The 23,311-nt window shown below is 38.3% G+C and overlaps 1 protein-coding gene across 2 annotated transcripts in view; it reads left to right on the forward strand.

Moving 5' to 3' along the window:
- Positions 1 to 23,311, forward strand: part of SEMA3A (semaphorin 3A) — a 245,201-nt gene that overhangs the window by 172,725 nt on the left and 49,165 nt on the right. For both annotated transcript variants that reach the window (XM_085083330.1, XM_085083339.1), the window contains 2 exons: positions 3,738 to 3,831; positions 10,620 to 10,739. In XM_085083330.1, the coding sequence (XP_084939456.1) occupies positions 3,738 to 3,831; positions 10,620 to 10,739 (214 nt within the window). The remainder of the gene's footprint in view (positions 1 to 3,737; positions 3,832 to 10,619; positions 10,740 to 23,311) is intronic.

The following is a 23,311-nucleotide window of genomic DNA, read 5'->3' on the forward strand; positions in this document are numbered from 1 at the left end:
TAGGTAGGTTAGTGCTTCCCCACTGTCCACATGTTCAGTTTCAAGGCAGTAGTGCTGAAGTGGGAAATAAAATCTATATTTACCAATAACATCTAAAGTAAGTTTTCATCTCCCTTGTCTTCATTATGTTGAGACAGTACTGGATGGGCTGGGTACAGGGAGACATACAAGAAATGGTTTAAGAAGTTATTATACTGAGTATATATATGTATATATATATATAAATGGGTATAGAGTTGGTATGTTTATGTAATATAACATTGTGTTTTATTGGCACTCTGGCTGACTGAATAACAAGATGTGAAATGTCTAGTCAAATAGCACTGTCTTGTCACGACTCAGTGTCATGATATGACACATTATTTCAGTCGTATTTCAGCTGTTGAAAGTGAGTCTCTGGAGCCTTGCAGTGGCAGGTTATAGGGAATCACAACAATTTTTTAGTTCATTTCCAGGACTAAATTGTAGCATTTTCTGGCTAAGTCCTGCCATCTATCATGCTATCTGCTACAGGGAAACATATGTTTGAAGGAGCCAGAAGCATTATCTCCTACCATGCAAGGCATTTACTAGGTGACACAATTCATGTCATACCATGAGCCAGCAGTCAGTTGTTGCCTTTATGAGTTTGTGGAATTTCAAGACCTAAACAATCTCATTTTCAGTGGTTTTACTATGGATTATAAAGAAGCATCAATGAGATATAAACTTAGAGTTTAATAACCCATAAAACATGCTACAGCAAGGTTTTTAGCTACAAGGATCTGTAAAAAAGGTTTGAAGTACATTGTAATGTCCTTTTGGGCTGCCAGTGCAAGTAATGAAAGGGTTTAGGCAATAAATTGGACTAATTGTTGAGTTACAAAGGCCTTTCTTTGAATTTTTTTTTTATTATTATTATTTTTCTATTTGCCTTTCTAGAGACTTTTCTCCCACCTGGCAATCTTGCTTTGTCATGAATTCCTGTCCTTGATTCTGTAATAGTCCTCATAAAACTTTGCAACATTGAGCATTTGTTTAATACAGAGGGTTTTTTGCTGTCTATGGCTCAGACATTTGCTGACTCACTGCAGTACCATTCTTTGTATTCAATTAACTGCAAAACCCAAGAAGCAGCAAAATTATTAACTGCTCAGAATTCTTCTGAAAACCAACAATGTACATTCTTTCTATCTGACAGCTCTTGTCTGTACTGTGCAAAGAGGACCACACTCACACAATCCAAAGACCCTCTAAATCTCTGTGCAGAGCCTTGTTGCCTTTTTCTGCGCTATCTCCAGGTAGACTGATCAGAATTTGGGTGCAAATGCCACAGACAAGTGATCAGTGTGATCAAGTACCTATCACATGTTGCTTCCCAGGCTTTTAAAATGGGAGGTGGTATGTAGAAAAGAGTTTATTCCTCTGGTGCCTGTATGTTATGTTGGTGTGTTGACAGAGGTAATTTGACTTCAGCACCCAAAAAGCCATTTGGGCAAGTTGCCCTGTTTGTGACAGGCTGGACTTCCTACAGCATGTTTATCAGAACTCCTTGGGGCTTCAGACTAACCATGATACATTTATTTGGCACTTAACAGTGATGTATTTATTGTCATTATTACTCACCCAGATATTTGGAAACTCACAGTACATGTCTCTTCATTGCTTTTTAACTGAAATGTGAAAACAGTGAGGGATTTCCTTTTTCAGGCGTCTTATTTCAAATGTTTTGTTCCACAAATGCAAAGAAAAGGGTAGATCCTCTCTGACTTATGCTGACCCAAGTCTCTACTTGTTCTTGACTTCTACCCACCAGTATCAGTAGAGCTACAGTGATATAAACCAGAAGAATATAGTCAAAAATCAGATCCTTCCTACACCAAATCACTTTCCACATCTGTTTCCTATTTGTCTTATAATGACACATGGGATTATTTTGGGAATATATTCTGCTTTAACTGTCATGCCACTGACTCTATGGCCTTATCAGATATCCATTGGTGTGCAGGTTGAGCAATTATCATCTACTAAGAAGAAATGCCAAGGAAATGTAGATTGATAGTAACATTTTTCAATAATAGCTTGTAGCATTAATGACATTTTCTATTATTGCAGTTGAGGTTTAGCATTCTTCTCAATTTACTACATTTATTTATTGTGCAAGATCTAGATATGGACCCTACAATACAATTCCAGAAATGTTTTTATGTTTCATTATTCATCTCTGGTTAGAAGGAGCAAAGTCAGAAAACGGGAGAGAAGCACGGAATGTGTCTGGGCTATTAAGAACCAGAAGGAAAGACAATGGGAAAGAAAGAAAGAAATGTAAATCTGTGTAAGATATTACAGATACAGAATGACTCTATAAACATAATCAGGCAGATTGCATGTACAAGAACATGCCTTAGGAGTTTGAGCTTGAATTCTGGGATCAGACTTCATAAAGCTGTGCCCAACCTTTTTATCTTACAGTGCAGTAAGCCACAGATGACTATCCTCCTAGCAGTTCATTTTCCCTTCATCATTTTCTTCAGTGAATGGAGGGAAATGTGAAATCCATCTCATGTTCCTTGGAAAAGATGTAATAAATACACAGAGATATGTGCCTGTGTGATGTAATTGAACAAGCCTGTAATAAAATCTGTAGCCTGTGACTTACAGAATCATGGACTCTGTAGGTTTAAAATAACACCATTTGGAAGTATGTTTGGTCACTAGTCTGGCCCATGCCTGGGTTCAGTGTGGATGAGCAATTAATTGCAAAAAAATTTTTAAAAAAGGCAGGGTGCAAAGGAGGACACTGGTTGATCTCTTCTCTTTTGGGCTCCTTGACTTAATTAGATGTTAGTGCAAATTAACCACAGTGCAGGTAGGAAATGGAAATTCCAGGTTTTGGAGAGGTCTTCATGTGCCTTCTGTGAATGTAGTAGTCTTCTGTGTAAAAAGCATCTATTCTTTTGGTTTTATCCTGAGTGCAAAGCATAAGATAAACATACTGTTCAAATTGATTGGCAGACTTGGTCCCCTAGTTAAAATTAATTAAATGTACTGAAAGGCCCATTGCTTTGGATTTATTGACCTTCATTTGACATGGTGATGACTGAGGCCCTTTTTAATCTTGGTTTATATCCCCATATGCTTTGCTTTCAGCTTGTATATTTAAAAAGTTTCATTGCAAGGTACTGAATAATAATAATTAATTAATTAATTATAATAATAATAGTGATGATGATGATGATAATCTCTCCTGATGCAGTTGAAATTAAACTTGAGGATGTATAAAATAGTAAGTTACTAATACTCAGACTAGGAAAAGCAGAATTTAGCATCATGTTATGCACTAATTTACAGTTGTGGGACATTTCAGAAAATTACATTAAAAAAGGTTTTATCTTTTTTTCACATAAAAGTTTCAAATTCCTGCTTCCTCAGTTACTGTTACTCAGATGTATTCCCAGTGAAAGCAAAAAGAAAATAAACCCATGAAAATTAATATGAAAATGTATTATATGTGAAGTAAAACAGAAGAGATACAAGCTGTTTATGTGTATTTTTGCCTTTGACTAGCCTTCAGCACATACTGATTAGGAGGTTGGCACTTTGACCAGATCCTCACCCAGTGTAATTTGACTTCCCTTGAAGCCACAAACCCCAGCATGACTCATGCATTGTATTCTGTTTAGTTCGACTTGCTTTTTGCTGTTCTTTCATCAAATAATGTTGCTTTTGCCTTTTCTTTTTTTTCTTTAATCTCACAGGACAACATCTTTAGAATGGAAGAGTCACATTTTGAAAATGGGAGGGGGAAAAGCCCTTATGACCCCAAACTGCTGACTGCTTCACTCTTAGTAGGTAGGTGCCACATAACAAGTTCAATGAGATGTGCATTCACTGTAAATAATTTGCCAGCTTTCTGCTTTTTTTTTCCTCCTTGCAGCACCTGTGATAGGCCTTTGTTTTATTCAATTTATATCCAGGTTAAAGTAATTCTGGTTTACATTTAATACAGTTAACAGGGGTGTCTTGAGGTGTAAACCAAGATTCAGGTAACACAAGGGCTGCTTTATACACCTGCAAGATCTTGATTCTGCAAAGTGTTTTTCCTCCTCACATCTCAGTGGAGGCATTTTAATCACCCAGTTTACAGGCTGGCCACACTGCTCATCACACAAGCACAGCTGAGAGCTAAGTGAGAGCAGAAATAAATAATTTCTTAAATCAGTTTTTCTGCTAAGGAATGTCTGTCACCCAACTTTACCTTGCAGGTGCGCTGGAGATCCATGAGCAGCCACAGGTCTAGACCCCAAGGTGATATTTCAGCTGATGAAATCTGTCTGACAGTAAATACAATTAAATTCCTGGCCAGAACAAAAAGATTTAAATAAATCAGGTGTTTCTGAATTCGTAATACTTCATTTAATGGAATTTGTAAATATGGAGCAACTGGACTGTGTCAGTCTAATTGAACTAATGCAATTGATTGAATTTGTCTAATTGATTTAACTTATCTAATTGAATTAAATATGTTCATTGTTATTACTACACCTTCACAAAAAAGGCAAAAAGATGTTTTGCTAGAATAAATTAGGAAGAATAAGATTCTTCTTCCCCTAACAACTCTGCCTAGGTGTAGCCCCCTTATCATTAGCATCATTACACATAATATTCTGGCAATTTATTACAACCTCAAATCTAACTATAGTTTCAGAAAATTGGAGATTCTCTTATCTCAGAAGTCTTCAGGAAATGACACATAACAAGATACATTGGTTTCTCCAGGCCTTTGTCCCTGTTGATAGCCTAGGGCTTTACCTACCAATTACCCTTATTATATTTACATTGCATTTAAAAATTAAGCTATTCAAAATACACGGCAACAAAAGTTTAGTCCTAAGTGTGCCTCATTTCCTGATCTTAAAAGCCCGTAATGATCCCAGGTGATGAGCTAACCTGGGGACACACACTTTTTAACAGGAAAAACAGGAAAGACATCCCCATCTTGCTCCAACTTGTACTCTGTACAAACAGAAAAGGGAAAAAAAAACGTGTGTGTAAGAGGCCAGTGTATAAATTAGTGCCTGGAGCAACTTGAATTTGTGGCAGAGCTACTCTCAAGCGAATAGCTTTACTATTTACTTTAATATACAATAAAGAAGAGGATGATGACAAGCCAGTCACAGCCATTACATGGTGCACCCGGTATGCAACTGCACAAAGTCAACAGCGTCTAGCTTTTCACATTCCTTTTTTTTTTTTTTTCACTCAGTCCGGCACAAATATGATTATCTTATTTCCCTTGGCTTAGACTTCGTGTCTTTAAAACATCTTTGCTTTCTTGAGCCCACTTCCTGTCACTATAATTTTCGCTCCATGTATATTTCCTTCAAATAAAGAGTAGACTGAGCATGATCTTTTGTTTTGAATCAGGCCTCAGTTAGAGCCACTGGGTGTACTAACACAATAGAAAATAGTGCAAATTGAGCATTCAAAGCCAGTGACTAATTTCTACTTCAGTCACTTATAAAAAACTCTGGGTGAAGGTAAAATTAGAATTCCTGATCCTGAATGTGAGCACCCTTTCTTCTCTGCCTCCTTATATCTGCCTCCCAGCCACACTGCCTTACTGATTATGATGTTGCATTTACTTTGACCCTTTAATGCAGAATATGCATTTCAGAGGATGTATGCCAAATTCACCCCCAGTTCTTTGCCAAAAAAGAACTCCTTTTTGCCAAAAAACCTTGCATTTTATGGTAAAAGGATAACCCAAGGCAATATAATTTCTTCCCCCCAAAATAGTGGTGGAACAGGGGATGAACTGGCCAAGCAATGACTGTGTGGAGAGGTTTGGTCCAACTGTTCTCCAAAGTAGGGAGCACGGGAGAGAAGCAGTGAGGGTGGACATTAACACCAGATGAGCCTTTTGACCACAAAGTTATCACACCAAGAAGGACATGGATACTCTGCTTCTTCCTTTATCCTGAGATGAGCTGGAACTCTGCTGCTCCTGGCCCCTCACATGCCAGAATATTTGTCCTCATGACCCAGGTTTATCTAACATTTAAGACGGCGACTATGTAAAAGAATTACCCAACACTCATTAAAATGTGATGTGTTAATTAGTGATGCAAAGTAACTATCAGGAAGGTAAAAAAAGGCTGAGAAGAGTAATTTAGATGGTTAAATACAGGAGGGGGAAATTATCTCACATCTTCATCGGAAACACTAAACAGATATTTTGCAAAGTGTGGAAGAATATATTTTTGACACCATAACTACAAAGTAAATTTTAGGTAAGGGAAATGTAGGAAATTGGACAAAACATGAAGGTAAATTTGCAAAAAGAAATGTCAGATCTTTAATAGCCATTAGTACCCCGGAGGCCTATTCTTTATTTCAGCTGAAACAAACTCTTACCAGTATAAAGAGGACCTTCAGTTTCCCCTCTCTCCTAAAAAAATCAATAGTATTAAAAAAAAAACCCCACACTAAAGCAAAACCAAAATAAACAGTTCATCGTTATTAAATTGTTCCAATATTTTTCCAGTGTACATTCCTTGTTCCATCCACCTGCAAACATTTTCCATTATTTTTTTAACAGTTGTTCATTAAAGTTAGTTATTGCTACCCTGCTCTAAAGTAAATGCCAGCTGGGAACATGATATAACTAGTTCCTGGTAATGTAAGACACTATGCTGCCCTTCCCACCTATGTGTTGCTAACTAAGCAGTCTCCATTTGAGTGGGCTAATGCATGAAATGGAGAGACTAAGAAATCCCTGGGCACCACTCGTGAGTATTCCAATGCAGGAGGAAAACGAGAAGCAGCATGGTTTCTAAGGAATACAATCACAGGAGAAAATATCATTGAATGTATTGGACTAAAGCAATTTTATTGGGATGGTTGCGAAAAGAAAAAAAAACTTTCATAGAAGGAGACAGCATTTTCTCATTATCAGTTTGTTTTAGGAAATGACCATTTCGGATTTTCAAAAGCTTTTGTTATCAAGAATCCTCAAAGCTGTTTATGTTCCTATGTTTCATTGATTTTTTTTTTCTTTTGCAATTCACAGTTTCTTTTAGAATTAAACAATTATTTAAATTTTTATTTTTAAAAATTAGTTTGTGTTCCTTAATGCTCCCAAATATATATTAATATGATCTGAAAGACAGTGGCTTTTCACCAATAAGGAACTGTAGTATTCTATTTCTTAGAAATTAGCTACTGAGTACACAGGAGGTTCAAGATTTTAAAATTACTTTCTGGGAAGTTTTAGTTATTGACTTCAAAAGAAGTGAAGTCAAACCACCCCTGTGTCTGAAAATCTTAACTTCAGTAAATAAACCTAAAGGATAGATTTCATTTGTGAACCCTTTTACCAATGAGTACAATTACGACATTTAATGCTTGGTTTTGCCTGTATTCCTCATTCCTTCAATTTCCCTGTTACTTCCAAAGGAAAGTTTATTGTTCTATACTTTCCACAAATTATTTTCTTTAATAATGGAATCTTATTTAAAAGCTGAATGGAAAAAAATTCTCAAATAGATTCATATTGATTAGTTTTTAACACCTTTGTATCTCATTACCTTGGGGAGTTGTTCAGAGTTCAGTGCTGCGTATGTTCAATACACACAAAAATGGTTCCTCCCATTGAAAAATCATCATTACTATGGACTTTAATTCTTGCCTCTTTATTTAGTAAAGTCAATAAATGTATTCCTGTTCACATTCATGTGTCAGCATGCTACTTCTTTACAATAGGTGTTGTTTGTCCAAAACATAGTTTTTTCCAATGCAAACTGAGGGCCATCCATTAGTTCTGGACAGTCGTTCCTTTGTGCTGATGGGCTGGAAATACAAAATGACAAGTATTTTTCTTTTTTTTTTTTCCATTCTTTCCCTTTGAGAAATATTCCTCAGTTTTCAAACTATTAATTTCCACTTTCTTCTTAAAGTTAGTAAAACTTCTTTTAAAACTGCTGACAATAGAAATAACACAGTGAAGACTATCCATGACATTAAAGAATCATTTTCCAGACAAGCAATGAGTAAATTTCAGTCCAAAAGAAGGTATGCACAGGGAAACAAAGATGAATGTACTTCTATCTAGACAGGAGGCAAAATCCTCATATAGCTTTTGCATAGTACTGACTCAAAGGATGTGCACATCTGGGACATGACTTGAGGCTCACCCTGAATTGTGCAAAAATTATCTAAAGCCTTACAAAAATAAATGGTATTCCTTGGTATTTCTGTCTGGAACAAGTCAAAATCCCATTTTTGCATGACTACAGCAGATCAGTTCAAACTGCAGGCACTGGTCTGGGTATACTGAAACTTGGAGGGGCTGTAGTAGGGAGGATAGAAAGGTCAGACAGTTTTCTACAGACCCTTCCCCATTTCAAACATGCTGAAGCCAGTTATTGGCAAAACTTTTACCCTGTCACCATGGATGAAAAAGTATCAGCCACAAGAGCCTTGTAATGTCCTCTTGGTTTGAGCTGAGTCCAGCCTGGAAAATATGTTCATTTCAGTGGTGTTTATATAGCCACTTACAAAAAGAGGTGTCAAAAACCTTACAGTTCTAAATATTTCAAATATATGATTTTAATTAGTTTTCAAACTGTATTTGGTTTAATTTTAACTATATGGTATTAAATATAGATTTTTTTTTCCTTGACTGATTGACCTTTAGATTTGTTGATAACTAAGAAGAAAAATAGGTCTTGCTGGTTTTTTCTTTCCACTTTGATTTATATTGATTTATCAGAACTCACTAGGGATTGAAAGACAAGAAAATGAAGATAAGGTTAAAGAAAGGTTAAGCATAGCATCAAAGCCCTTTTCACAAGCAAAAAGGTTTTATGATCTTTAACATCTCAGCTGCATACTCTGTACATAATAATCACTATAATTAAGTGATTGTCTCCCCTTCAAAAAAAGTTGAAAATGACATAGAAGAATGACAAATCGTTAATTAATGATATGCTGTTCTGTTTCCCTTCTGATTACACCTCCTGCTGGGCATGACTGGTCTATTTGCTTCTAATCTCTGCTGTGAATTCATTCAATTCCACGCCTTTCCGCTATCATGTTTTCACCCTTCCTGACTTTCATGACTACCATATGGTGCAGAGCCACTGTAGGTTCAATTGGTGATTTCATGGTGTCAGTGTTTGGGGGAAAAGATGGCAGTGATATCCAGCAAGCATGCTTGGATCTGGTTGTCCCACCATGGAAATACCTAAAATTGCCATGAAAATTATGAACTCGTTCCTAAAAGGGTGTTTTAAAATGAGGATATGGTAGAGCTCATCATGACCATGAAAAATTTATTACATTCGGTAAAGAAAGAGTTATTTCATCCTCAAACTTGTCTTTTTCTCAAGGGCCCCGTGTAATATGGGTAGCTTGAAAGTAGTAGTTGGAAGGAATAATGCTTTTTAATTCCATATTAACAGTACAGGGTAGGTTATCTCATTTCACATACAGATGTAGAACATAGTCCTAAAAGTGCATTTTTAGCATTTATAGTTCAGAGTGATTTCATGGGCAAGCTCTACATTAATGCTAGAAAGTTACGTGTTGTACTTTGATCCCTGGTTTTCTTTTTCTGTGGGTCTCATTACAATATTATTCTTATTATTACTCTCCCTACCAGTTGGCAGGTATTTAACTTGACCTGCTCCTTGGAATTTAGACAGTCTCTCTCTCTCTCTCTCTATCTCTCTCTCTCTCTCTCTCTCTCTCTCTCTCTCTACCTCCTCCGTGTCACTTCTAGCTGGCTGAGGAGGGACATACTGGGGTGAGGTTCATCTCCAGCTGGGCTGTGTATGTGCCATTTATGGGCTGAAGTATCATAAGTCAATTTTTAGTTCATTTGTTCTCTGTGAAATGCATAAGGGGTCAAACATTAGCAGGGAATGATCTTGTTTGTTCTCTCCCTTAGCTGTTGCCCTTTGCCAGGACCACAGTTACAAAGGTGGCTGAAGGAGAAAGGCATGTTCTGTCTTTCCTGTAAAATGTACTGTTTTCTGAGGAGCTGCATGCTCAGGAAAAAAAAAAATTAAAAAACCCAAACCAAAACCAAAAAAACCTCCAAAACAAACAACAAAAACCCTCAAACCAACCGAAGGAAAAACCACATAATTTCGACAGGAAAAATTGAAGGGACCTAAGGACTTTCTGAACCGAGAGTGAATGAGCTGGATTCTCCAGTTCCCAGAGTCACATAAGCCCAGTTGGTTGGAAGGAACCTCTGCAGGTCTCCAGTCCTAAGTCCTGTTCTAAGCAGGGCAATTTCACAGTTCAGTAGGTTTTTTTCAGGCTGCATACTCCTACCTGCCAGGATAGATGTGTTGGCTGCCAGTGTTCCAGCCTAAGAATTTCAGACATATTTTTTCAAAGTGCACCAGCAGTCAGCAGATACAGCTCATTTGCAAGAGGTTACAATTAAGCTCTGCAGTGAGAAATTGGGTCTAATCATCTATTTTCAATGACAATACATTGCATATGGCTTGTTGTTTTGTAATTTACTCATTATCCCTATTAGTGAAATATGAACATATGACAGCTTTCTCTGACTTACCATGACTGGAAAATTGAGGAATGTTGCTCACAATTATGTCCTCCCACAGATGGAGAGCTGTACTCTGGCACAGCAGCAGACTTCATGGGCAGGGACTTCGCAATTTTCCGAACTCTAGGGCATCACCATCCCATCAGAACAGAGCAGCACGACTCCCGGTGGCTAAATGGTATGTAAAATGTACATTTCTCTGGTTACAGTCATCTAGCCATTAAAGACTAGCACACAGCCTCATTCCAGCAACATCTGTGACATATACATACTCTTTTATTTGGAGCAGAATTCTGTCTTAAACCAGTTAGACTAATCGAAAAGTTTAACTGATTTATAATGAAGCATTTTTGGTTTAATTACACTGAGATTTGTGGAGTGTGATTAAATTTAAAACACACTCAGACACTACGAGCAGCACAGTCATGCAAGTTGGACAGAAGCTCGAGGCTTGTGGAGGCATCAGCCACACATCAACACAAAATAGCTCCAGAGCCTGGGGCAGGATTGTGCCTTGTGCAAGCTTTAATTTTTGCTGGGTTGAAGGGAGCAGTGGCCACGTCCAGCAGAAAGTCAATCAGCAGAACTTCTTCAGCAAGCCAAAGCTGTCAAGCGTTTGGAAAGAGAAAAGGGTCTTGGGCATTCCAAATGATTTGGTTTCAAAATATCCAGTAGTTTAGCAGGGCAGAATAGCTTACATTATTGTATGGATATAACTAATCAAGCCTGGGGTTGTTTATTTGTGTGTCTGAGGAGCGAAGGATAGTTTCAGAGAAAATCTGATTTTGGCTTTGTGTACCAAAATACTTTAGAATGCATCTGAGTGCTCTATCCAAGTTTCACTGAAATCAGATTTCCAATAGCTTAAATGGAATTACACTTGGCTTTAGCTATACAAGGATATGAGCATTTTGGAAATGAGAATTCATTGTCTGAAAAAGCTGACACTTAGGTAATACTAACCATAGTTGCCGAGTTAATTTAAATTGTAATTTTTTTAGAGTTAACTAGCTATACTTTTGCTGTACATACTGCTTGCATCTGCACTCCTGTTTTTAAATTCACAAAATATTTTATTCTTAGACATTTTTTGCTCCAAGCCATATTATTTATGTCTCAGCTGAGGTTCAGGCTTTCTTATGTGGTTTTGCAATTTAGTGCAAACTGTTCACACAAACTTTAACGTATAAGAGCAGAGTATGTTTTAAAACACAGTTTCCTATTAGCTAGTCAAGACCTTCTAGTTTCATATGGAATATCGCATTAGCTGAATATACAATCCATAACAACATCAGTCCCTGACTCATAATTAAAACCACAAGATGCTAGGTTGGATTAACAACTCTATATATAACATACATTGGATACACATATCGTATAAGTGTGTATATGACAAGTATGGATCTGTATTTTAATATGACAAGTCCATGGATCTGATGTATATCCTGTTAAATTTAGTTTTGCCGTAATTCATGTGGACTTCTATCTGTCTGGAAAACAGGTTCACCTCCTCTACCACATTTAAGTTCTACAGTCTGTGTTTGCTTGGTAACCCAAAAATTTTATTCATTGGGTTATTTTATTATGACAATAAACAATATTTCTGGGCTTCAGGAAACAGTAAAGTACAAGGGTTATAGACATACCATTTATCTTGATACCTGGTAGAGTAATAATATGTTAAAGAAAACCAACACCCACTTTTGTTATGATAGTCATGATGACATAAAGCCCAATCATGCAAGCAAAATCTGCTTTTGTGCAGTAGATTTGCACAATGAAGGCTGAGTCAGGAGGATTTATGCAGTGGGAGAGCACAGCTATTGTCCACAGCCCCTGTACTCCATCGCTGAAAATGTGTCATTCCTTTGTGGATTCAGTTATCAGTCTTTCAGCACTAAATGTGAGAACTGCTTTTCCCAAATTAGCGCTAAGGCTGCATCTGACAGGGTGCAGAAACCACAGCTGCTTCGTGCTCAAGGTGGGGAGGAGAAGACAGTCACATGTAAAGAGCTGATGAACCTCAAGCTCTCTTGAATTTAAGAATTGTCCAAAATGAGCATAGAAGTAAGAAGACAGCATTTTTTGTATCACAGGGTGAAGGTGATTTCCAGCTCTTAAGTAAAGTTCTTGCACTATGTTCCCGTATGGAAAGTTTCAAACTTAATTTAAAACAAGATAAGAATCAAATTGAAACAGTTAGAAATTATTCTCATAACTGTCCATAATTTAATAGAGAATGATCCTTAAGTACATTTTTGAAGTCTCTCTCTCTCCACTGCAACTTAATACATTTACCTTCCTAATATGGAAAGATTGGCTTAAAATCTGCACTACAACATTCCTGTTCCTAGTAAAGCTCTGAGGCTTTACTGTTAATTTCCCAATGATAAGATCCTGGCAGCCTTTCCACACAGCACTCCTAATTTCAGCATCTAACAGGGAAATCCAAAAATGATAATTGTTTGTGTTTGAAACTCTGCAGGCATGCCAGTCCTTTGATTATTCTTCTTAATTTGTCATTTGTCTTTTTAAAATATAATTAGAAAAGAAGCTCTGTGTTTGCACATATTTAAAGTGGATATATTTTAATGAAACAAGCTCTCACGGAAGGATGATATGTACACTGCATTTTTAAAGTTCTGTATAAGCTATTTTTGAACCTTAAGTTTGCAGACCTTTGCACGTTTTTTTGTAAAGACACGGACTGCTGTGTAGCGGTGGGTTTGCTTTCTTGGTTGCTTTTTACAGTGTGGCTAGTCTCAGGTGAAAAACCACTACTCTAATGGGCAGATACTGAAAGCTGCAGAACAGCAGTTCTGATCAAACCTAGAGACAAATTCTCATCTCTGTAGAGTTTAACAGTTACATGGTGAAGCATCCAGTTCTAAAACCTTGCTGATGTTTACTTCAGTCAGAGTAGGAGCTTTAAACTTCTTTTTTCATACTAAGGCCAAGGTCAGAGCTGACATGGTGCAGAAAACACAACTGGCTAGTACCAAAAATGAGAGGAGAGGAGAGGAGAGGAGAGGAGAGGAGAGGAGAGGAGAGGAGAGGAGAGGAGAGGAGAGGAGAGGAGAGGAGAGGAGAGGAGAGGAGAGGAGAGGAGAGGAGAGGACACTGAATGTAAAGATGTACAGAGCTTGCAGAGTTTTCCCAGAAATTAAATTTTGCCCTGAACTGGCATAAAAGTAGGACAACATTACACACAGTGATTAAGTTTTTGGGATTTGATCAGGGACACAGAGTTCCTACAGAGACCACACAGTCACATTCTGGAGATGCTCAACCTTCTTGCAGAAGGTGTGTGTTTTGGGGAAGAGAATTGCGCCCAGCCCAAGGGAAGGTGCTGACCAGCAGTTCTTAAAGACTTCTTAAGTCTTTTAGAAATATTAAATACTCACAGGCTTCTAAAGCTTTCATTTTGTATAAATAATTAAACAGTCACCAAGCCAAATAAAACAAGGGAGACTGATTCTATGGCCATGTAGTCAGGGCATTCATCTAGAAGCTAGGGAAACATACATCAGTCACTGTAGCAGTGTATATTTAATTATTGATACAGGCTTGGCCAGATGTGACAAGGAAGCATTTGCAAAAACACAGTAAAATAAGCTGGTGCTCAGGGAAGTCATCTTGGATATGAAAAGCTGCAGTTCAGTGCCCCAGACTGAATCATGTACTTTGTTATAAGTACGTTCATGCACACGCTGGACATTACTAGCTCCTCTGGTACATGCATAGAGTTTCTCTCTGTGAAACACAAAAGAAGCTTTGGCAATCTTACTCGGTCCCAGTGAGGGTCAAGAATAGTTTTGAACTCTCAAAAAAAGAAATCTGAAGTTGAAAAAATGTCTCCTGTCCAGCTTTACTATAAGGAGCAATGTAAGATGTTACACATGTATCTTACAAAACCTTGCCCATAGGCAAGCACATGATTCCCTTTGAATGTGGCATTGCCCCTCTTAGTTCCGACCCATCAGAGCTATTTTGAGGAAGCATAGATCAGGTCCTGCTTCCATGAACTGCTGCAGCAGTCAAAAAAAAATGTGAATAGAGGCCTGAGCAGGTTGGAACAGCCTCTCCTGGTGCCAGGGATTTCCCTGCTGCAGAGCAGGCAGTGTTTGCTGTGCATCATCTCCACTGCCTTCGTGCAAGGGCTGAGGGCATGGCTGGAGGCAAGAAGGCAGAATTGGCAGTGCAGTCTACCAGAGCAAATGCTGAGCAATGCAAAAGCAATGCACCCAAGGCGGTTTTCAAGCTGAGGATTAGAGGAGTGGAAGGAGAGCTTAAAGCTGCTCTCATCTTCTCTCACTTGAGCACAGGGGGTCTGGCCTTAAATTGTTAACATTTTGTAAAATGAATAACCATAAACATGTATTTTAAAAGCAAAGCAGGGTTGGGCTGAGGAAGATCTAAAAGGAAATGAAATCACAAAAGCTGCATTAAGTTAGAATTATGAATCTGGTTTGCACCCCAGAAATACTGATCTCGCTCACCCTCTTTACTAGACCTGGGGTTACAAGAGACTGTCAGTCTGGATTTCCAGACTTGGCTTGGAATTTCCTTGCATTTTATGGGTTTAAACCACTCCATGATATTATTTTAGCATACTTTCCATGGCTTAATTTTTAAAGTGGAGTAGTAACTGTGCTTAGTCCCCTGAGGTTATTGTCCTTGGTAATCTTTACTTTACGGTTACATAAACAGCTGAGAATTATAGAAGCTGAGCGACTGTTCAATAAAAAAGAAAATGCCCTCTTAAATTTAACTGGGTCCAAGGCAGGAAGCATGGAGTTGATACTCTCCTGGCATTCAAACTGAACTGTAGCCATCACTCTGTGTTGTTTCCACTTACAACACTTTGTAGAATGTACCAGAACTAGCATTGCACACACACGATTTTGGATATGTATGTATTGCACAGTTGAGTAATGTATGGCAATAGAAAGACAAGAATGAACATAGTTTGTAGGATTTTTCTTCTCTAGTAAAATCCATTAAATGTGTCAAAATGTTAGAAATAAAATGCTCTTGCTGAGACTTGGATATGTACGTATTCTGATCCTTGAACCTATAATTTGTCTTTGGACAACCACACCAAACCCTTTTCCTACCCATACATAGTCCCCTCTGCTGTGCCACTCCCTTGTCCCTAAATGCCTTCCTAGTTTCTCGTTTTCCAGCTCACCTCCTACACATTCTCAATCCAGCTATACAGCATGCAGTGAAATACAAGCAAGCAGATGTAGAAAGGGGCTGGCAGAACCCAACCATCCTGGTACCTGGGGTTGTTTCATAAAATACATCTAAGGTCTTACTGGAGGAAGGTGGAGATGGATGCTACAAAAACAAATAAATATCCATCAAGAAAAGAGCTATTTAAACAGAGGACATTAAAGAAAAATCTGAACTGCATATGAATTTATTTAGTCTTCAAATTAGAAATCTTAAACTATGATGGGAATCAAATCAGGAAAAGCTGCCCAGTAGAAATAGTCAGTGAGGCAGCCTAGCTGGTTTTAAGAGGAACTCAGGTAACATTTTATGTATTGTTACATAGCACACTTGCCTGACATTGCAAGAGAGTGCAGTGAGTAGACTAAGAAGTCTTTTCCAGATCTGCATTCCCCTGAATTTACAAGGACATATTTAAACAACCTTATGAGTGAAAACAGTGAAGGGATTTTTTTTGTGTATGTCATTTTTCTTGTTGTTCTTTTGGCGGTTTTTTTCCTGTGAAAGGATCTCTTGCATTTAAAATATGCATTTCTATATTTGCACTGCATTAGCCAGCTGATATGTCCTATCATGCAGGCTGTAGTGTGGACTGAGCTCCACACTTTCCCACCACTGCTTACAGAGGCACGAGCAGCTCCGACCCTTGCAGGAACAAAACATGTCCATATATGCAAGTCTCATTTCTCACTCAATTCTTCCTCCCACCCCCATTCCCATTATCTTCATTGCTAAGAATAGTAATAAATAATTTCACAGTGATAAATTCCATGTGTGACAAATGCTAATGTCACCTAACACAGTGCTAGGAAGTGCTCAGAAACTATGGTGACGGTGGCATAATACTGTGAACAGAATGGCACACAAACTCAATTTACAAGGTTTTTTTTTTTTTCTCCCTTAAGTCTGTAGATCCATATTTGAGAGATTGAGATGAATTTTAAGTTGTTTTTCTCATTGCAATCTAACAAGCTTTTTCTCCATACATTTTTTGTTACAACCCGTTCTTTTCTTTTCTTGGAAGAAGCATAGAATTTCTGAAGTCACAAAATGAATGCCTCCTTCTTGTTGTTATTACTTGATGTTTATCCTGTCACTAATCTGAAATGGGTACAGGTCAGGAAGCCAAAGGTCCCACTGAATACTTGACCAGAAGATACTCATGTATTTGAACCAGTTGATTCAGTTGTCTGATAACTGTTCCCTATATCTTTATACAAAGTAAGAGAAACATTTGGTTCAGAAATCAAGACCATGTAGCAGTTAGAGAATGCACTTAACAGTTTCTCTGGATGTGAGAAAGGTCATGAAGATGGTGGGTGGAGACAACCAGAAATATAATCTTCCCATCAAGTGGCCTAAATGAAATTGTTTGAAATCATTCTAGGAAATAGATCTTCTCATTCTCTCATCCTCCCATACCCCCTAGGATTAGGTGATTTTCTTGATTAAATATCAGTTCTGTGGATGAGATTTTGTTCTGTTTAGGTTCAAAAGATGATAAAAGTAGCCAACGAACAAGTTTTGAGGTTGGAGTGGAAAAAGTGGGTAGGAAAGGGGAAGCAGCAGAGAACATTCCCCTGGTCTGACTGCACATTTTGAAGGTTTCCCTACACCATAGAGAATATGACCTGGAACAGGAAGACTTGCAGCAGTAAACATACTGGTCTGAGCTATAGCCACATTATGCTTCAGGAAGTTAGGATACAAGTTAGCCCAGGAATTGGACTTAGGAAATGTGTATATTGCATGGTTAACCATGAACTCATTTATGGGTTTTAGCTTGGTCAGCCTTACTATCCACACAAAAGAAATGTAATAGCTGGGAGTGTAGATTAGAAGCCATGCTTTGATGCAATCCATTCTGTGACTCCCTTTATAGAGCATATAAGATCAAAAACTATGGGAGAACTCAAGAGTTCTTTGTTCACTGTTTCCACTGGAGACCAGAGAAGTTTGCCTGCTGCATAGACAATTGTCCAATTTTAGGAAAGACGTTTATAGCTCTCAAAACAAGCAGTGTGGGATATGACCCCAGTCCCAACCAGATCACTGCAGCAGAGTCTTTCTAAACAGAGACTTGGCAGTGATGGCCAGTTTGAGATCTGCACTTAGTCTTGTGCACTGAAGTGGTCTGTTTGTGATATGCCTTAAAATTGTTAAATTGTAAGGTTTTTATTTCAATGGTGAATTGAAACGCCAACGTACCAACATATATTAGGTTAACAGCCCAATAAATCCTGATGAGTCTCATGTTGGGGTGAGATCTGAGAGTGTAGCCATTCCCATCACCCTTGCTCTGCCTTCTCTGGAAGGCAGTTGGATGAAAGAGCCAGAACAAGCTCTGGGTAGATGCTGGATGTGGGTAGATCAATGTGCCTCTCTGTACAAGGCAAAACTGGTGATCTCATTCGGGTGTTCAGATTCAGATTTGATGAGCCAGGTGAGTTGCTTTCTATAGTCATCCTTTAGAAAAACAAATCTGAGTCTCATCTGCCTCTGTCAGCATCAGGAGCTGTGTAAAAACCCATCTGCATGAGTACCCTCCAGGGGTACATTCAATAGGAGGAGTATAGCTCTGTCTCACACTGATAAAAAACACCTGCAATTTTTACTGCAAGTAGTCCCAATGATATTCTATCTCCTCTAAAAAGTGTTTTTTTTCCTTTTTTTTTTTTTTTTTTTTAAACCTCAAAAGGATTATTTTTTCTGTGGATTTATTTCAACGGATAACTCATAGAGTTGGCAGTGGATGGAAAGTGATGGTCTGTCCACTTCAGGGTATTGACTCAGTATATTATTCAAGCAGTGGTCCTTGTGGCAATAATCTCTACAAAAAAGCTTTGTGTACTACTTTCAATTAATGTATGATTAAAAAGATCATACCTGTCTGCCTATCTATCTGTCTATCTATCTATCTATCTATCTATCTATCACCCCCATTCATCAGTTCATAGGAAGACTCTCCCTTTCCCCTGTGGATGAATCTCAATAAGAAAAAAAGAGTAATTTGTCCAGGACAGGTGTAGTGTTCAGGTTCTAAGTTTTCACTTTGCTTTGCTTTTGGTATAGAACGCACTTTAAATTACACAACAGCGGTTTCTTTGTAATTATCATTTTTGCAAAGACCCAAATCATTTTAAGCAAAAGGAAAGTTCAGATTAGGTGGCAAGATTCCAAAGACAAAGCCTCTGTGTTTAGGGCCTTGCAAATTCAAGTAGGTTTCCCATGATCTCTGTGAGAGCTCGTCAGAGCTCTGATGCTTGAAAAACAGTGACTTTTAACTACCAAGTTGTGCCTCCTTTCTTTTTCAGAAAAGTCACTAACCAGTTTTTCAGAAAAGTTAAGCAGAAATCTGCTTGTAGGAGTCACACAGCAGAATACTAATTGATTTAAACAAAGGAGGAGTGGGTCTGCTACAGCCCCCTTTATTGGGATAGGACATACATCCGAATTTTCTTTTTACATTCTTGTGTTGTTTTGTTTTTTTTTTCCTTCTGCTCTAGCCATCAATTTAATGAGTCTTGACCCTGTCAATACCAATTTCCTCTTCTCAGGCCACCACGTTCAGAGTTTGGTGGGCATTCAATAGAGATTTACTGTTGACTGGGTAATTTGAGTTCATGTGTGTGGTGAAAAATTAGTGAGGAGAATTACCCAGAAAAGTGGATGCCATGACAATGCATGTCACCATGGTGTGACCAGCTCTGCTGACATAGGTTTCAAAAGCTCTCCCCCTGTGAAAATGGGGCCTGTTTGCAAATTAATTAGTTTCTGGCAGCAGCTTGATTGTTGACCCAAAGTTTGTAGAGTGGAAAAACAATCAGATTAGTGTGTTCAATATAAAGGCCCAGCGCGGCGCTCGAGTGCAGTTTGCCAAACTGTTGAAGCTGTGAATAGAGTGAAACAAATTCTTTTTTGAGAAGCCAAGGCAAAGGTTAAGTGTGATGTGACTGGAGCACGCTGGCCGCGGGGCGGTGGGGAGAGAATTAAAGGTTTCAGCCACACAAAAATAGAGAGTGCTGAGCGAGTAGCATTGAATTTAATGAAATTCACAGCTTCAGACGCAAAAGTGTTTGGCAATGGTTTTAGTCTGTGTTAAAGGGAGAAATAAGATGGCTTTGTTTTAAGAAGTTTTCTTTGTACATCCATGTGGGACACCAGAGAGCCTCTAAAGGGTATTAGAGACACTTCCTGAGCCTCCATGCTGTTTCTAAGCACCTGCAGACTGAAGTTTGTACCAGTTCCTCCCACTCCCCACCACACACTAACTCCCTTTATCTCTAATGATTCAAGCCAAGCTTCCCATTCATCACCTCCAGCATTTATGCAGGGCTCTCCTTTTAAATAGTGCTGGTGTGGGGGCTCATGGAGAAACAAATCATAAATCCATACATGTGAATAAATGACTCTCTAAAGCTTGTTATCCAGGTAGTAAGACAAAAGATAGATACTAAAAAATACAACAGATCAGATCTATAGCTGATAATAAAGGACAATGACCCTATGCTGCCAAGATCTGATTTCTACTCATTGCTGTGCTGATCTGATTTCATTATTACTCTTCATTCCTTCAATGGCTATTTATATATATACATATATTTGCCCTTCATCATCCATTTTTGGCATTCACTGTTATCACTCTTGTAATAGTTCCTTTATATTAAACAATCCCTATGCATTTTAAAAACTATTGTTTTCCCACTCTGACAAATAGAAAGAAAGAAAATGCCAACTACTGTGAAGGGGACCAAGTTCATGGGCAGTTGAGATATCTTCTCTTGGATCAACATCTTAGCCCTGGTGGCCTGGATCAGACCCAGGGGAATGGGAGAACAGAGCTGCTCAGCTGAAAATACTTAGGGTTCCACCACCACATAGCCCACACCCCATCAAGTAACTGAGATGCCCAGCAGAGTTAATGATGTGAGGATACAGCCCCTTAGTCTGCTCCCACCTCCTTCCCCCATTCCATAAAATTCCAATTCTTAGCCTTCGACCTATGCAAACTCTGTGATTTGTCCTCGCTAATGGGGCTGAACCTACCCCCTTCACACTAACATTCCTGAACCGTGAATTGCTTGTCCCAAAAGGCATTTAGTGTTGCTTGCAATTAACACAACTGATTGCTCAAAGCCGGCACCTGAGGTGGCACAGAGCCAGCTGGAAGCATAATTGGCTCCTTAGCTGGAGAAACATCCCCTTCACAGTGGAGCCTGTGATGACGGAATTATTAGTTCAAAGTCAGCCAGGTATGTGAATACCTGTTCTATACATTAAAGCCTCCACCAGCACTAGACACAGATGAATTATCACACACTCAAAGCCTCCCTTTCTCTCTGTCTCAGGAACTTCCCCTTCTCTTTGTTCATGAAATTGTGCACATTTCAGCCTGAATATTTGCAAGGCTGAGTAATTGCTTTTGTTCTTTGGGTTATTTAATTACAAATCTCAGTAGATGACAGGTCCTGTGCTCTAAAGGAAGACATCACATTTGCACAGTTACAGAATCCCAACACAAATGTGTGTGGCAAATCAGTGACTGCAGATTTATTCATGCCCTCTGGGACCTGCACTGCCTTTTCAGCTTAGCATGCAATATGATTTAAATTACAGCTTGTGCAGAGCTGTGTCTTGGGATTACACTCCATGTTTCCAACTGTTTATAGTTCAGTGAGCTTTAACCTCTGAGATTCTGAAAATTAAATAATGTCACGGCTGATATCAAACTGATGGCTGGTACTAGATTGCTAAATACTGTGTAGTATTAAAAACCTATTTTTACAACAAAGTGGAAACGTCAATGTATTTAAAACATTGGTAGCACATTCAGGTAGTTCAAGAGCACAATCGAAAGTTACACTAGCAAAGAATGGCAAAGCTAATATTAAACTCTATTATCAAGGATATAGTTTCAGCTCCTGTATTTAGCAGAGCTGTGCCTGTGGACTTTACTAGATCAGGACTGAGCCTAACGCAGTGCTTTGTGATGAGGTAGACAAAAAGAGTGTGTAAGAACAAACAATGCAGATAGAGCATCTGTTGCGGTTAAATTCAGATTTGTTAATTCCTTGCAGAAGTTTCATTATTTCTGAAATTCTGTGGTATGTCAAATGTTACATCTTGAAGACCTTTTTGTGCTGTGACTTTGGACATCTTAATATTTCTGTAGCCTTTGAAGAGGAGCAGAGGAAACACCTAATTAGAAAACTCTGTGTTTAACATGACATGTAATTTCCCATCAAATTACATTTCATTATTTCCAGGGGTTTCATTGATGCAAAAACATTTAATTGTTTTTCTCCATTTAGTTCTGCAAATCCCCATTTCCAAAATAGAAACTATTCCAGTCCCGCTTTAGCCACTTCCCCATGTTCCTCCCCAGGCTCCATCAGGCAACACTGCAAAGCAAAAGGGTGAAACCAATGTCACCAACAGCATCATTTAGGCCACAGAGCCGCATTCATGGCTGTAGTGTAAGGAAGGGAAAACAGGAAGAGAAAAGGACAAATGGGAGAGACAAATGGATACTTATTTTTCCCTTGTAAAGGCAGCATGTTGGACTGAATAAAAGAAAATAAATGAAGAATTCCCAGAATTGCAGTTATCAGATATGATGAACAGATAGTAGACACACACAAAATGCTTGACAAATGGTTTCTTTTTGATGCCTTTAAGTTTTGACAGTGCAATACATCCTGAACTTCCCATTTTGTTGCATTGCCAAACTGGTGCTTCTTTTTACCCTTGATATTTAGAATGCCCCATACTATTTATTTCAGGTTTCAATGTTTAGCTTTTAGTTATCAAAGTGGTGTCAAAAATATCCCACCCTTTGCTATTCCATTGAATTCTGTGGGCTTGTATAAATCCACCCTTTTTGAAAGGTGGCTCATAAATTTGATTATTTTAAACATGTAGCTAAGTGCTTTTACATTCCTTACAGTAAAAAAAAAAAGATATGGTAAAGTCTATAGTGGCATCTAAGAGGTCAAAGCATACAGGTGATCCCAGCTAACAGCTGATAGTCAGAAGCAATGAATAACTAAGATGATGTGCTGGTGTACTATCGGATATCATACAGTACTATTGAAATGTTGTAAAATTTCTTTTAAGAATCTCAATATCAGTCTCCATTGTAGCAGTATTGTCCAAAAGACTGTTGAGAATGACCCACCAAAACTGCAGCTGATAAGCCTTTTTTAGCTCTTTTTCACTCTCTTCTGAGATCACTGGTGTCTATAGGCTGAATGTTTCCGTTAGTAAGGTGAGCTGCCTTGTGGTGTTAGCAGAGAAAATGATCTCTTTCAAAGGCAAGAATTAAACTGTAAATCTTTGAGACTACTATTTATTGTATAACACCCAGCAGAATTTGATGTTCCAGAGCACACAGAGCTTTCATAAACACATTGTGTAAATGAAGAGAAAATGGTTCCCTTTCTGATTTACCTTTTAAAGTGATTAGCTGGCCTTTGTTATTGTTAAGCTCCTGAATTATGGGAAAGTGTATTC

The sequence above is a fragment of the Lichenostomus cassidix genome, chromosome 1Aa (genome assembly GCF_008360975.1).
Source record: "Lichenostomus cassidix isolate B80296 chromosome 1Aa, HeHo_3.0, whole genome shotgun sequence".
NCBI lineage: Eukaryota > Metazoa > Chordata > Aves > Passeriformes > Meliphagidae > Lichenostomus > Lichenostomus cassidix.